The 12,531-nt window shown below is 41.1% G+C and overlaps 1 protein-coding gene across 1 annotated transcript; it reads left to right on the top strand.

Moving 5' to 3' along the window:
* Positions 1–1,782: 1,782 nt before the first annotated feature.
* Positions 1,783–11,852, top strand: LOC104502615 (zinc finger FYVE domain-containing protein 16-like; the record flags this gene model as incomplete). The annotated part of the gene is made up of 5 exons (XM_010156084.1): positions 1,783–1,852; positions 2,057–4,221; positions 9,659–9,755; positions 10,706–10,879; positions 11,701–11,852. Coding segments are annotated over exons 1-5 (2,658 nt in total), but the record flags the coding sequence as incomplete, so codon positions are not given.
* Positions 11,853–12,531: the final 679 nt, after the last annotated feature.

The raw sequence follows: 12,531 nt of genomic DNA, 5'->3' as shown, positions 1-12,531 counted from the left end.
AGGGCTGCTTTCTATCCATTCTCCCTCCAGCCTGTACTTGCACTTTATTCCTACAGAGAATATAAGTCAGCATTAAATATTTCGTGATCCCCAGTTTTCTCATAATCCTTCAATATTTCTATCTTATGTGATGTATTAGACTGATTTTTGCCTGTCAGCTGTTGTTACAGCAAGAGCTGTATTCAAATGAGTGTAGAAGTGGCATTCAGTATGCACTTGTTCCTATTTGATGCTATTAGATATACGATGCAGCATGCGGAGGACTGTTGGAGTGACTAATTCATGGCCATGGATATTAATACAGTGTTGTATTTGGATTGTTTACTTTTTGCTTGTATGTGGGCAGAATGTACTGCATTGTTAAGATTCATCCTAATGGTTTCACCGTTCTTGTGCTTTGCAAGTCTCTATTTGAACTGTATGTTAGCTTAAAAATGTATTCTTGTCACATGCATATTAATGTGGTCGTGAGTGAGTGTACCTGGTCTGAAGCATTCAGTGAGAACCTTACACCTCAGTGGAGTAAGCAAAGCATAGAACCTAAATCTGTAGCTGCAGCAGGTCCAATGTGTTACGAGAGGATTAAGTATTTCTTGGGGCACTAAGCTTTGAGAAGAGACAGTGCTAGATGGTCAGAGTACTAGGGTGTGAAGTGACAATGCACAGACTAAATGCACAGGTAAGAGTAGAGGGAAAACTATTCCAACCTCCATGGGTCTAACTTCCAGACATTAGACTGAAGGCTTCTGAGTCCTGTCAGTTTATTTACACTTTCCTTAAGTAATATCTTGATTATACATTGTGGGTGGTTGCACAGTATGAGAGTTCAGAAGTGAAAAAGATGTGGAATTAGAAAGCACTTCAGAGTGACCAAAAAGGCATAATGTTGAGTGGCTGGAAATCTTCACTAAACATATGAAATGGAATGTTTTGCAATAGGGAATGTGATTTAATAAATAGTTTTCTGGTGAGTTGTGTATTGGGTTTACGTGGCAAGGTTTTGTAGCGAGGAGGCTACGGGGGTGGCCCCTGTGAGAAGCTGCTGGAAGCCTCCCCTGTGTCCTGTAGAACCACTGCCAGCTGGCTCCAAGATACACCTACTGCTGGCAGGACTTGTGACCCAGGCTGCTCCTGAAGGATGGCACGCTGTGGGGGGACGCACGCTCTGGGGGACCCACGCTGGAGGAGTTTGTGAAGAACTGCGGCCCCTGGGAGGGACTCAACGTGGGAGAAGTTGGTGGAGGACTGTCTCCTGTGGGAGTGTCCCACGCTGGAGCAGGGGCAGAGTGTGAGGATCCCCCTGAGGAGGAAGGAACAGCAGAGGCAGCGTGTGATGGACTGACCACAACTCCTGTCCCTCTCCCCTGTGCAGCTTGGGGGAAGGAGGGGGAGAAACGGGGAGCAATGCTAGTAACCATCCGGTTTTAAACTTCCCGACATTGATGTCATAGTACATGCCTTCACATGCCTTTAGTTGTACTGAGGCAGCCTCAATTTTCTGGTTTAATGTGAATTTTTGAGCATATTGTGCATAATGTATTGAGTACACTGTAGAGTGTGTTCAGAGTGCATAGAGACTGACAGCCTGCAGCCCTGTTTGTACTTCATTTTGTTTACGTGAATAGAGAAGAAAGTGTTATTAAATAGAAAAAAATGATTTATAGAAGCTGTCTTCTAATAATAACACTTTGACTTTGTGAACAGCAAAATGCTGTGAACGAAACATTGTATTTTTCTTTTTAGGTTTAAGAAGGCTACAGCTTCACTAGAACTCTAACTAGAATGGACAGTTACTTTAAAGCTGCAGTCTGTGACTTGGACAAACTACTTGATGAATTTGAACAGAATACAGGTTAGTTCCTACGCTTCCTTAATTCTCCAGCATAATAGTATTGGTGAAGTGACTGATACTGTGGAATTTGAAAGTAACATTTTGAAAGTAACGTAAGCCAAATAAAAGCTTCTATTGATGAATAGAGGGGATTTAGAGGGAGTGCAGTCTGGAAGGAGAAGAGTTTCATAAACTTTGCTCTTGATTTCCTTTTGCTTAAAATAGATGAATATGACTGCTACAGAACACCTCAGGATCCATGTGACTCAAAACACCATTCGCTTTCGTTGGTTTTGGATTGCTTACAACACATACACCCAACACCAAAACTGCAAGAGGATGCTGCTTCCTCAGAAGAAATCTCTCCAGCTAGCCACATTGACACAAGTGAAGCACTTCTGGGTTATTCACCACAAAATGAGAAGAGTGTTGCTGGACCTGATCTTTTGTCCACTGTGGACAGTGGTTCCTTAAATGAAATTCAGGCTTCAAACCTAGGAAGATGTAGTATACCTGTGTGTGATCTTGTTAACGACACAGGTAACTTAATTCATTCAGTGGCTGCTCATGAAGATACACAGAAGTTGCAGCCGGGTGACTCCCAGTGCAGTGAAGGTTTGATTGGCTTTGGAGTGTCTTGCATACCTGTTTCTACTTGTGTGTCGTCAGCTGGTTGCAGTGACGTTTCAAGTACAGAGCAGAGTGATGGAGACTCAATGCTACAAGATTCAGGAAACCTTAGAACAGAGGAGATGAATCATTTAGCTTTAAAATCAGACAGCTGTGCCGCAGCACAGATCTCAGATCCATGTGATGGTCAACACAGGACAGATTCTGTTAAGTGCAGTGAAGTATTTGATCAGCTTGACCAAACTGCTCACCTTAATACTGCATGTGTCCCTGTAACACTGCAGAATTTAAATACATACAGTCCTAAAGATGAGAAAGAATATGAAAAATTGCCTTGTGAAACACAAGATGAAAGTGTACGCTCTGCAGTGAGCAAAGAGATATATGAAAGAAATGCCATAGAAAAGGTGGATTCAGAAGATGAGAGTAACGTTGAATCCATGCCTTCGGGTCTGCCAAAGAGGCCACAGTTGCACAAAAGCCATGCAGCATTACCTGGAAATTGTGTTTTACCAGGCTCTTCATGTCAAACTGGAGTTAAAGGGGAATTGGAAAAGAAAATCACAGAAGAGAATGTAGGTAACAAAGAACTTCATAGCAATGAAATACTAACCAGTATTTCAACTTCATGTATTTCGGTTGAGGATGTCCAGACCTCACTGTCATGTCTTCCACTTCCTGTATCTATATGTGGTTCAGTAGTTGTAATGGAAGAAAAAGTTAATCCTCTACCTCAGAATGAAACGGCAGAGGTTATTAGTGATATTTTAACTGTTCAGGCTGGAAAGTCAAAAACTGACACCTCTGGTAGGGAATCCTGCAAAAACACTGACGTGCATGATCAAGAAGGGTATATAGCTAAAACCAATGAAAGTATTGTGGAAACAGACAGAGGGAAGTATGATACTGAGAATGTAATTAACGACAGTGATTTTCAGCAAGTCAAAACTTTTCCTTCTGCGTTTCTAGAATACGAAGCTGAGCCATATGGTGTTGAGATAGATTCTTACTACAATGAAAGTATGAGCCCAGTTATGACTGACTTCACTGTTGAGAATGTTATTAGAAGTGATGCTCTAATAAGCGATGCTGAGCTTGATGATTTCTTGTATGGACAAGGGATTCAGTCCAATGTGTTGAATTCTTCAGACCATGGTAGTAATTTAGTAGAAGCTGATGCACATGAAGGGGATTTAACAAATGTGAACAACCTGGATTTCACTGAGGTCTCTGAAGAACATATGCAAACAGAACTGGAGGAGATAACAAGCATTAATAGTGATCCTAAAGTATCTCTTACTGCCGTTGACTTAGAGTCTGCAACAGAAGAGAATACGTCTCATATTCAGGATATGACTGAGGGTGGTATTGAAGCACTCGTTTCTAGTGTTTGTCCTGGAGGTGCAAGACCAAAGCAGTTGCTTCACGTTTCGCAAGGAGCTGTTGGTCAAAGACAGCTGGATAGAGCAGATGTACTTGAGAGAGAAGACCAAGAAGCCAGTTTTGTTAGTCCAGAAGCTCCCCTCTCGGGCACTAGTCTAAGTGCTGGTAAAAATTCTGACCCTGTGCACTCTGGGCAAAGCAGCTCTGAAGCTGAAGGAAATCAGACATCTGAAAATGTAGAATCACTTAAAATACCTGCAGCTCTGTCACGGAAACAACCATTGTGGGTTCCTGATTCAGAGGCACCTAACTGCATGAACTGCCAAGTCAAGTTCACATTTACAAAAAGACGACACCACTGTCGGGCGTGCGGAAAGGTAAGTTATTGGGCAGGGATCCTGTGTTACCGCAAACAAATGATCTCTCATCTAGCGATAACCAAGATACAGAAGGGAAAGAATACTGACAGAATTTTTCTAGGCTCCAAGTATTTTATTTAAAGCAACATTATATTTCCTTCATAGAAACTTAAAGAATGGAGAAGACTGATATTGATTTGGAAACATATGACCTTTTTTGTGAAAATAATTAAGGGGAAGTATGGAGAATGTTCTTATTTTGTCTTCCATTACTGGCTAGACTAATGTGTTTTGCATAGAACAAGATGAGACAGTGGACTGCTTCATAGTAGTCGTAGTGATTCAGCTTTTTCCTCAGCTTTTAAGTTAAGTTGAAGTATTTAAGCTTAAAAAAAAAAGAGGTGAGGATGATGGGAATTCAGGTAAGTAGTTACACTTGCTGTGAAACACTGCCAGTGAATCTGGAAGGACTGCATTCTTTCAGGAGTTGTAACAGCAATATCAGTGCAAAGGATTTATAGCCTAAATCTGTCCCCCTGTGTGTTTAGATGTATAATTTTCCAGGGGAGTCATCTTAGGGGAGAAGTATCCTCCTTTTGTGGGGTGAATGTTACTCCCCAACTGAGCGAGTAATCTGTAGAACTTCTTTCAGCCTGCGGTCTTCTTCAGTGAGTAAATAATGTCAAAGCTTGTTCTTAATTGAGAATTCCCATGTGAGCTGCTGTGGTTTACCCTTGTGCCAGTGTGTAAATGGAAATACTAACAGTACTAGTGGACTTACTTTTCAGTGTTCATCTGTAAGCTTTATGGATGTGGAGATACCATCCGTATGGATGAGGATGCTTACCATCTTTTTGCATCCCCAGTGCTGAGAGACATCTAGAGAGGCTTGGTAATTTTTTTCCCAGGATGCCTGTCCTTGCACTGTGTATACGAAGCATAGTACCCATTTCCTTCAATGTCAGTAAGTGTCAACTAAAATGCAGGCCTGAATTTGGGTACCAAGAGAATTAAGAACTCACTGTGACAACTTAAAAGTCATTGAACTTAATCACTTGGCAGAATGCCAAGAAGTTTTGTAACAGTTTAAAACTCAGTTCTTCAGTGAGTTTCGTTTCAGTCATAAGACTTGATGGACTTCAAGTTCCTGTTTACATTCGCTGTGAAACTTCTTGCATCTTGTCTGGAGATGGGGATAAAAGCACCCTCCACTACAGAGTCCTCTTTACAACCATCAGCTGTTAGTGTTGTTAGTCTTGTGTGTTAACAGAGGGGTTTTGGGCAGAACAGCAGTGTAATTAGAGCGAGCATCACAAGACATGTTCACTGGCAGAATGAATGAAGGCAGTATACGTGATTAAACTTTATGGATACTGGAGTGCTATGCAGTTGTCACTCTGAAATAGCTATTCTGAATGTGCAACAGGTTAATTTTCTGCCTTGTAAGACTTCTTGTATTTTTAATAGTAACTTTTGTCTTTACATTTTAAAAAAATAAAAAAAAAACACCCATGAAACACCACAAACAAAACCCCAAAACTTTCCTTGTGACATCTTGCAAATTGTTGTGTTTTCAATTGGACATAAGGAGAAACTGGTAGGAATTCACTGTTGTCCTCTGTGGACGATTACAGAATACAATTGTGTAGTTTTCCTGTGTTGCTGCAGCTTTTTTTATCAATGAAAATGGCAACATTTGTGAGTTCTGGCTTCTGTGCTGGAGGGAAATGCGAGGTTAGTGGTCTCTGCTTTCTCTCCCATCTGCAGCACTTGTGAGACCCAGCAACTTTGCAGTTTCTTCAGTTAGGTGCTTGTCTCTTGCTGTGGTACTCTTCCTCTTCCTAGTTCAACAGGAATAAACTTCCTTGCTCAGCTGCCTCATCTTCCTGCCCTTTCCCCTGTTACATTACCCATTCCTTACTTTGTCTTCACCTCTCGTCTGTTGTGCATTAGGATTACGCTGCCTCCTCTGTGGTGGGTCCCAGTTGTGGGTCCCAGTAGCACCAAGTGTAAGAGGAGAATACCAATTGCAAAGGATTGTACTGCTTAGCATTTGAAGCCCTAACCTGGATTGTAACTGATTAGCAATTAATCTCAACCAATTACATTCTTAACATCTTTACTGAGCATGTGCATTTTAAGTTGGGGTAAATTACCTGTGACACTAATGTGAAAGTAACTGGAATGGTTTCTTTTTTGAGCTCATATTGCACTGATCGAGTATTACTGTTTTTACAGTGGTTTTTTTTCTTTTTTACTTAAAGGAGTTCAGTTGTAATAACTTAATTTTTTTTTTCCTGTCACTACTGCTTGGTGGTTTTTTTCCACCCTTAATCCACTTCACCTTCCTTGAGGTAATTAGGAGTAACAGAAGACTTTTAGTCTTCTTTCCACTTACTTAACTCTAGTCAGTGGTGAAGGCTTGTGTCAGACTAAGGTTTTAAAAAAATACCTTCAGTAAAGGCTAATGCTGATTCTAGAGTCTGGGTATAGCTGAAGATGGTGGGACTCTTTGAAAACTTGTAAATTGCCCTTGAAAGAACATAAGGGAAAAGTACCAGGTATTTATGGGAACTCATGCAGAAAACAGCTTTACTAGACTTAATTCTTTGAATGGGATTGTGCAGGTGTAGCCCTGCTTCCTCAAGATCCAGAGTGCAGGAGAGATCTCACCAGAGTTAAGGCAAGCCCATCAAGAGAGCAACCAAGAAAAAAACAACTAACCCACCTGCATGGCCCCCAGCCCACTTCCAGCTTACACACTGAGCATGATGTTTTAGGTAATGAATTATCCCTTTGGTCAGTGTGGGTCAGCTGTCTTGGCTGTGTCCCCTCCAGCTTTGTAGCAAAGAAGCTGAAAAAGTCCTTGACTTGGTACAAACATTCCTTAGCAACGACTGAAAGACTGAAAACTAAATACTTGGCGTAGCCTTACACAAATCCAGCACGTAGCCTCGTACTAGCTACTGCGAGGAAAATTAACTCAATCCCAGCTAAACCCAGCATAGATAGATATCCTGTGGGAATAGAAGCCCATATTCTATTCTTTCAAGGCAGTCTTCAGCAAGCCTGTAAAATACTTTGCTGAAGGGAGCTAATACACGAAGACAGCTATGCTTAACCTTTCTGACGGAGCTGGGGACCCTACTTATCCAAGATAGTTCCTGAGCCAGCATTAGTAAATGGCTTGGGAAGCAGCGAGCTCTGGCTTAGATAGTTGTCCGTGAGATAGAAGAGGCAGCTTGGCATTTCCTGACAAACTGTTAATGCTTGTCATGGAGAGACGACGCAGCACACAGTGCTGCAAGGTCAGAATGACTCTTTGGTGGTATGCGTCTGGGTCTTTTAGACATTACCGGGATCCTAATGGAAGATGGCAACAGCGATCTTCAGAGAGAATGCTAAACTGGTAAAGCAAATCTGACCTCATTCTGGGCTTCAGCCCTTGTTCCTATTGCAGTTGTTTAATGTAAAATTGTTACAAGATTAACAGAAGTGGGAGTGAATTTGTGAATAGGTGATGCAACCTGGAATTCTTTTCATTGCTCCAGATAAGGATTTTAGTATAATGTCACTTGTGTCCTCGTTGTTGCTGCTCTTTGTCGTGTGTGTATTGTCGTGTTTTGGTTTGGGGTTTTTTTGTTCTGAGGGATTAAGATACAGGCTTGAATATTAGGCTGCAGAGGGCTTAGAATCAAACAAGTGTATTTTGTGGAAGAATTTTCTAATCACTGTGCAATTGCATGCCAGCTTTTAAAAATCTAATTTTAGCAGTTTTGTGGGCACATGGCCTTGTGTGATTAGATCTGCTCAGGGCAAGAAATCTTAGGTGCTGCTCTGTTTCATAGCTGAATCTGAGAGAGTATTGCAAGAGCTGAGGGCTTAGCTATGGAATGTGGGTATTCCTGGCCATGTGTGGAAGGTTGGTTTGGAGATATCGAAGGATTGGTTTTGGCCAACAGAAATGCCTCACGTTTCAAAAGCTTATCCTATGGATAGGTTGTGGTGCAGTTCTGGGGAGCAGGATAGGAAGAACCCTTGATCAAAAGCAGGCTTCATGGACTTTGTAGTTTGGCCCAAATTGTGGAGCTTTTATGATTCTTAATCATAGTGTTATAGAATAGTTTGGGCTGGAAGGGACCAGTAATCAAAAATCTAGTCCAAGCTTTCTGCTGTGAGCAAGGACATCTCTCAACAGGTCTGGTTGCTCAAAGCCTGGTTCAAGCTGACCTTCAACACTTACAGCAATGGGACACTGTGCCGGTTTTGGTTGGGATAGTCAATTTTCCTCACAGCAGCTAGTAAGAGGCTGTGTTTTGGATTTATGCTGGGAATACTGATAACAGCCTAACGTTTTCAGTTGTTGCTGAGGAATGTTCATACCAATCCAAGGACTTGTTCCGTTTCTGGTGCTGCCCCGGAGTTCCCAGCCTCTTCTCCACAAGAAGCTGGGATGGGACACAGCTAGGAGAGCTGACCCAAACTGACCAAAGGGGTGTTTCATGCCATAAAACACCGTGCTCGGTATGTAAGGTGGAGAGAGTGGGCCAGAGGGCTGGCTCGCGCTCTCTGCTCGGGAGCTGACTGGGTGGTGGTTGGTAGGTGGTACACAGTTTATCGCCGTGGTTGTTTTTCTACTCCTGTTTTCTTTTTCGATATGTGTTATTATCCTTAGTGGCAGTATTTTCATATTATGATTGTTATTAGTAGTATCATTATTTAATTTATTTTCAATTATGAAAATGTTCTTATCTCAAGCTGTGAGTTTTCTTACCTTTTCCTCTGATTCTCTCCTTCATGCCACTGGGGGAAGGGGGGGCAGAGGGGGCAGGGTGAGCGAGTGGCTGTGTGCTTGGTTGCTGACTGGGATTAATCACAACAGGCATCCACAACTTCTCTGGGCAGCCTGTTCCAGTGCCTCATTACCCTCACTGTAAAAAAAATTCGTCCATATATCTGATCTGAATCTACCCTCTTTTAGCTTAAAACTGTTGTCCATTGTCATGTTACTACAAGCCCTGGTAAAAAGTCTCTCCACCTGTCTTACAAGCCCTCTTTACATATTGAAAAGCCACAATAAGGTCTCCCCAGAGCCTTCTCTTCTCCAGGCTGAACAAGCCCAACTCCCTAAACCTGTCTCCATAGCAGAGGTGCTCTAGCCCTCTGAGCATTTTTGTGGCCTCCTCTGGACTCACTCCAACAGCTCTGTCTTTCCTGTGCTGAGGACCCCAGAGCTGGATGCAGGAAAAGCTTTTTTATTCTAGTACTTTCTCCCCAGACAGAAGTGTATTGTAAGATACCTATGCTAAGGCTCCTTTTCTTCCATGCTTCCCAAAATGTGTATGCATGCTTTATATAATGCTGGTTTAGTACAAAGTAAATAATAATAGGAACTTAATTCAGGAAATGCTGGGGTTTTGTCTATAATATTTAATTCAATCTTTTTCTGGTTCAGGTTTTTTGTGGTGGCTGTTGCAAACGAAAGTGCAAACTACAATACATGGAGAAGGAAGCAAGAGTCTGTACTGGCTGTTATGATGATATTAATAAAGGTAACAAGTTTGGGGTTTTTTTGAGTAATTGTAGTGATCATTAAAGAAGACTAGATACCGCTAGCATCTCCTTAACGTTTGTGCTTGAGGGGAGCTTCACTACTTTAACTGGTGTATGTTTCCGTATTTGTGAGATGTATGGAGGAAGAGAATAACTGTACCTCTTAGTTGGATTTAGTTATATTAAACTGAGTAGCACACTTTATTTTTTAAGAAAACCCCAATCAACCAAAAAAACCCAAAACAAAACAAAAAAACCCACACACAAACAAAACAAACAAAAAACCCCCCAACAAACCACAAACATTTGAACTCCATAGGACTAAATATTAAGCTGTTCTATTGGGTCATCTGTGGCAGGATTCTAGCAAAAGTGATCCTCCCTTCACAGTAGCCTTCTGTATGTTTAAAGGCCATACCACTGCTTGTTCTTGTGTTTTTTGCCTGATTTATGTAGCTTTCTGTCCTGACATTTTTACAGGTCACTTACCAGTACGACAGTAATTGAATCATAAGATAACATTTTCTTAACTGAAGGATAAGCATGGATGCTTATGGAAACATCAGGAGAAAAATTGCGGTTCTGATTACTAATGTTTAAATAACAGGTTGAAAATATACTAGAATTTCAATATGCCAACTGAATGGAATTTGACTCAATAAATGTGATATTTGCACCAAGGTTCGGGGATCATGTGGTTCAATGTAGTCACTGCAGCAGTAACAAGATGTGCAAGGAAGCTTGTTTCTGTGTTGGAAATTAATTAGGCAAATGTGCAGGTAGAAAATAATGAAATTAAGTTTTCTTGGGTATAATAGCTTGAGCGTTAATTTTGCGTAACTAGCTCACAGATTGTACATTGCTTCTGCAAAACACCCAACTGTAATACTGCAGTGCAAATGAAATTTAATCAATTGTGAGATCTTAAAAACTAACCACATCTTTTTAGCACAGGCATTTGAAAGGATGATGAGTCCCACTGGTCCAGTTCCCAATTCCAGTATCTCTGAGTATTCTTCTGCTGTTCCACCTTTGGAGGAAGCCCAGATACCTGGTAGTGTTAGCTCTCCATCAGCTTCTGCACCTTTACCTATCTCAGCACTTAAACAACCTGGTATTGAAGGTATGCTAAATACACTGTAATACAGCTAACACTTTCAGGATCTCTTTGGAAAGAGTTGTTTATTGCATCATGGATACATACTTGGTATAGTGATATTTTTTGTGGGAAATAGAAACTCAGTGAACTGGGACAGTGGAAAGTTATTTCTAGTTCCCAGTTTTGATGCCATGTGTGAGCTTGACCAAGTCTCTCTTAAGTCTCCATTTATGAAGTGTGGTTGTTACCTCTTTTTCATTGTCCTTTTTGTTTATATTGTAGTGTGTTTTGTGTAGATATTACTTCCATAATGTTTACATAGCTTAGCAGGTCTCTGGCTTGTGTTGTGACTGCCAGTCTTGCAATAAAAACAAAAAGTAGTTGTTTGGGGAAAAGATGCTGGGGAGTTGTAGGCATTAATTCTCTGTGTGTATATGAATGGTCAGTGGCTAAGTAGTGTCTTCACTTCTATTAAACATATGACCTTCTTCAATTAAAAAAGTTTTAAACAGTGATAAGCTAACTTTGTTAGAGTGTATTTCATCTTTTAGTTGTGATGTGCACTTCACTTTTACCTTGATACAAAGGGATGATTGAGGAAACAGCCTTCCTTATATAGGAATTGATAGATTCAACTGTAGCATGGCAGCTGCAAGTATGAGATCTTTTTGGCACATGTTTGCCTAACTGGAGACTAACTGATGTCAAACTATCTATCTGCCTGTGCTTGGTTCCAGTAAACAGACTTCTGTATATATCTGGGGGGAGAAAGGGCTTAGTTTTTATTCCTTTCAGCTATTTGAGCACTATAGTAATACGCAGTCAATGTTGTTTTCTTAACGTAGGGCTGTGCCCCAAAGAACAGAGGAGGGTTTGGTTTGCAGATGGTATTTTGCCAAATGGCGAAGTGGCAGATACTACCAAACTTTCATCTGGAGCAAAGAGGTTGTCACAGGACTTAAGTCCAGTAAACCTTGACTCACCAGAGATGCATACGGTATGAATTAACAAGTGTGTGTAGGTGCACGAATTACCTCTTGAAATACTTTTGCTTGCCTTTCATACCAGAATATGACTTCTGCTTCACTGTTTTTGGAATCTGAGCCAGTAATTGGTTATTTTTTGGGGAGTGGCTGTGAAGGGTTTGGATTGAAATACTCTAGAGCATACTTCAAAGGAAACCATGTTTGGTTTGTAGTGTATGTAAACTTAGAAAAGGCAGAAAATTTTCCAGAATGTTTGGGGTTTTTTTTTCTCCATCTCCTTTGATTGACTACTTTTATGATGGTAACCTCAGCTGTAGTTCTGAGAACTGTCTTTAACAACATGCTTACAGCAGAAGTTTGTGGGTTTTTTTCCAGTGGCTTGCTATGGTCTACCTGTTCAATCAGATGATCGTTAGTGCCCTAGAGTTCTACGTTACAGGCTGCAGCAAAATCTGTGTGTTGCTTCTGAGGTGAACCAACACTGAACTGTAAGGGTGATTGGCTTTTCTAAAACAGAACATGTTCATGGTGGTGAACTAGATGCACTTGAAAAGAAAAGTCCAAAGAGCGGTACAAGTCTGCTGTGGAAGGATTTGGAAAGATTCCTCAGCTGGAGCTTTTAAAATAGAACATCGCTCTGAAGAGCTGTCTCTAGTGATAACATAAATCCATCCAGAGGGACCTGGACAG

The sequence above is a fragment of the Eurypyga helias genome, unplaced genomic scaffold (genome assembly GCF_000690775.1).
Source record: "Eurypyga helias isolate BGI_N326 unplaced genomic scaffold, ASM69077v1 scaffold6867, whole genome shotgun sequence".
NCBI classification, from domain to species: Eukaryota; Metazoa; Chordata; class Aves; order Eurypygiformes; family Eurypygidae; genus Eurypyga; species Eurypyga helias.
The sequence above is the reverse complement of the archived record's forward strand: the minus strand, read 5'-3'. Positions and strand labels throughout refer to the sequence as shown.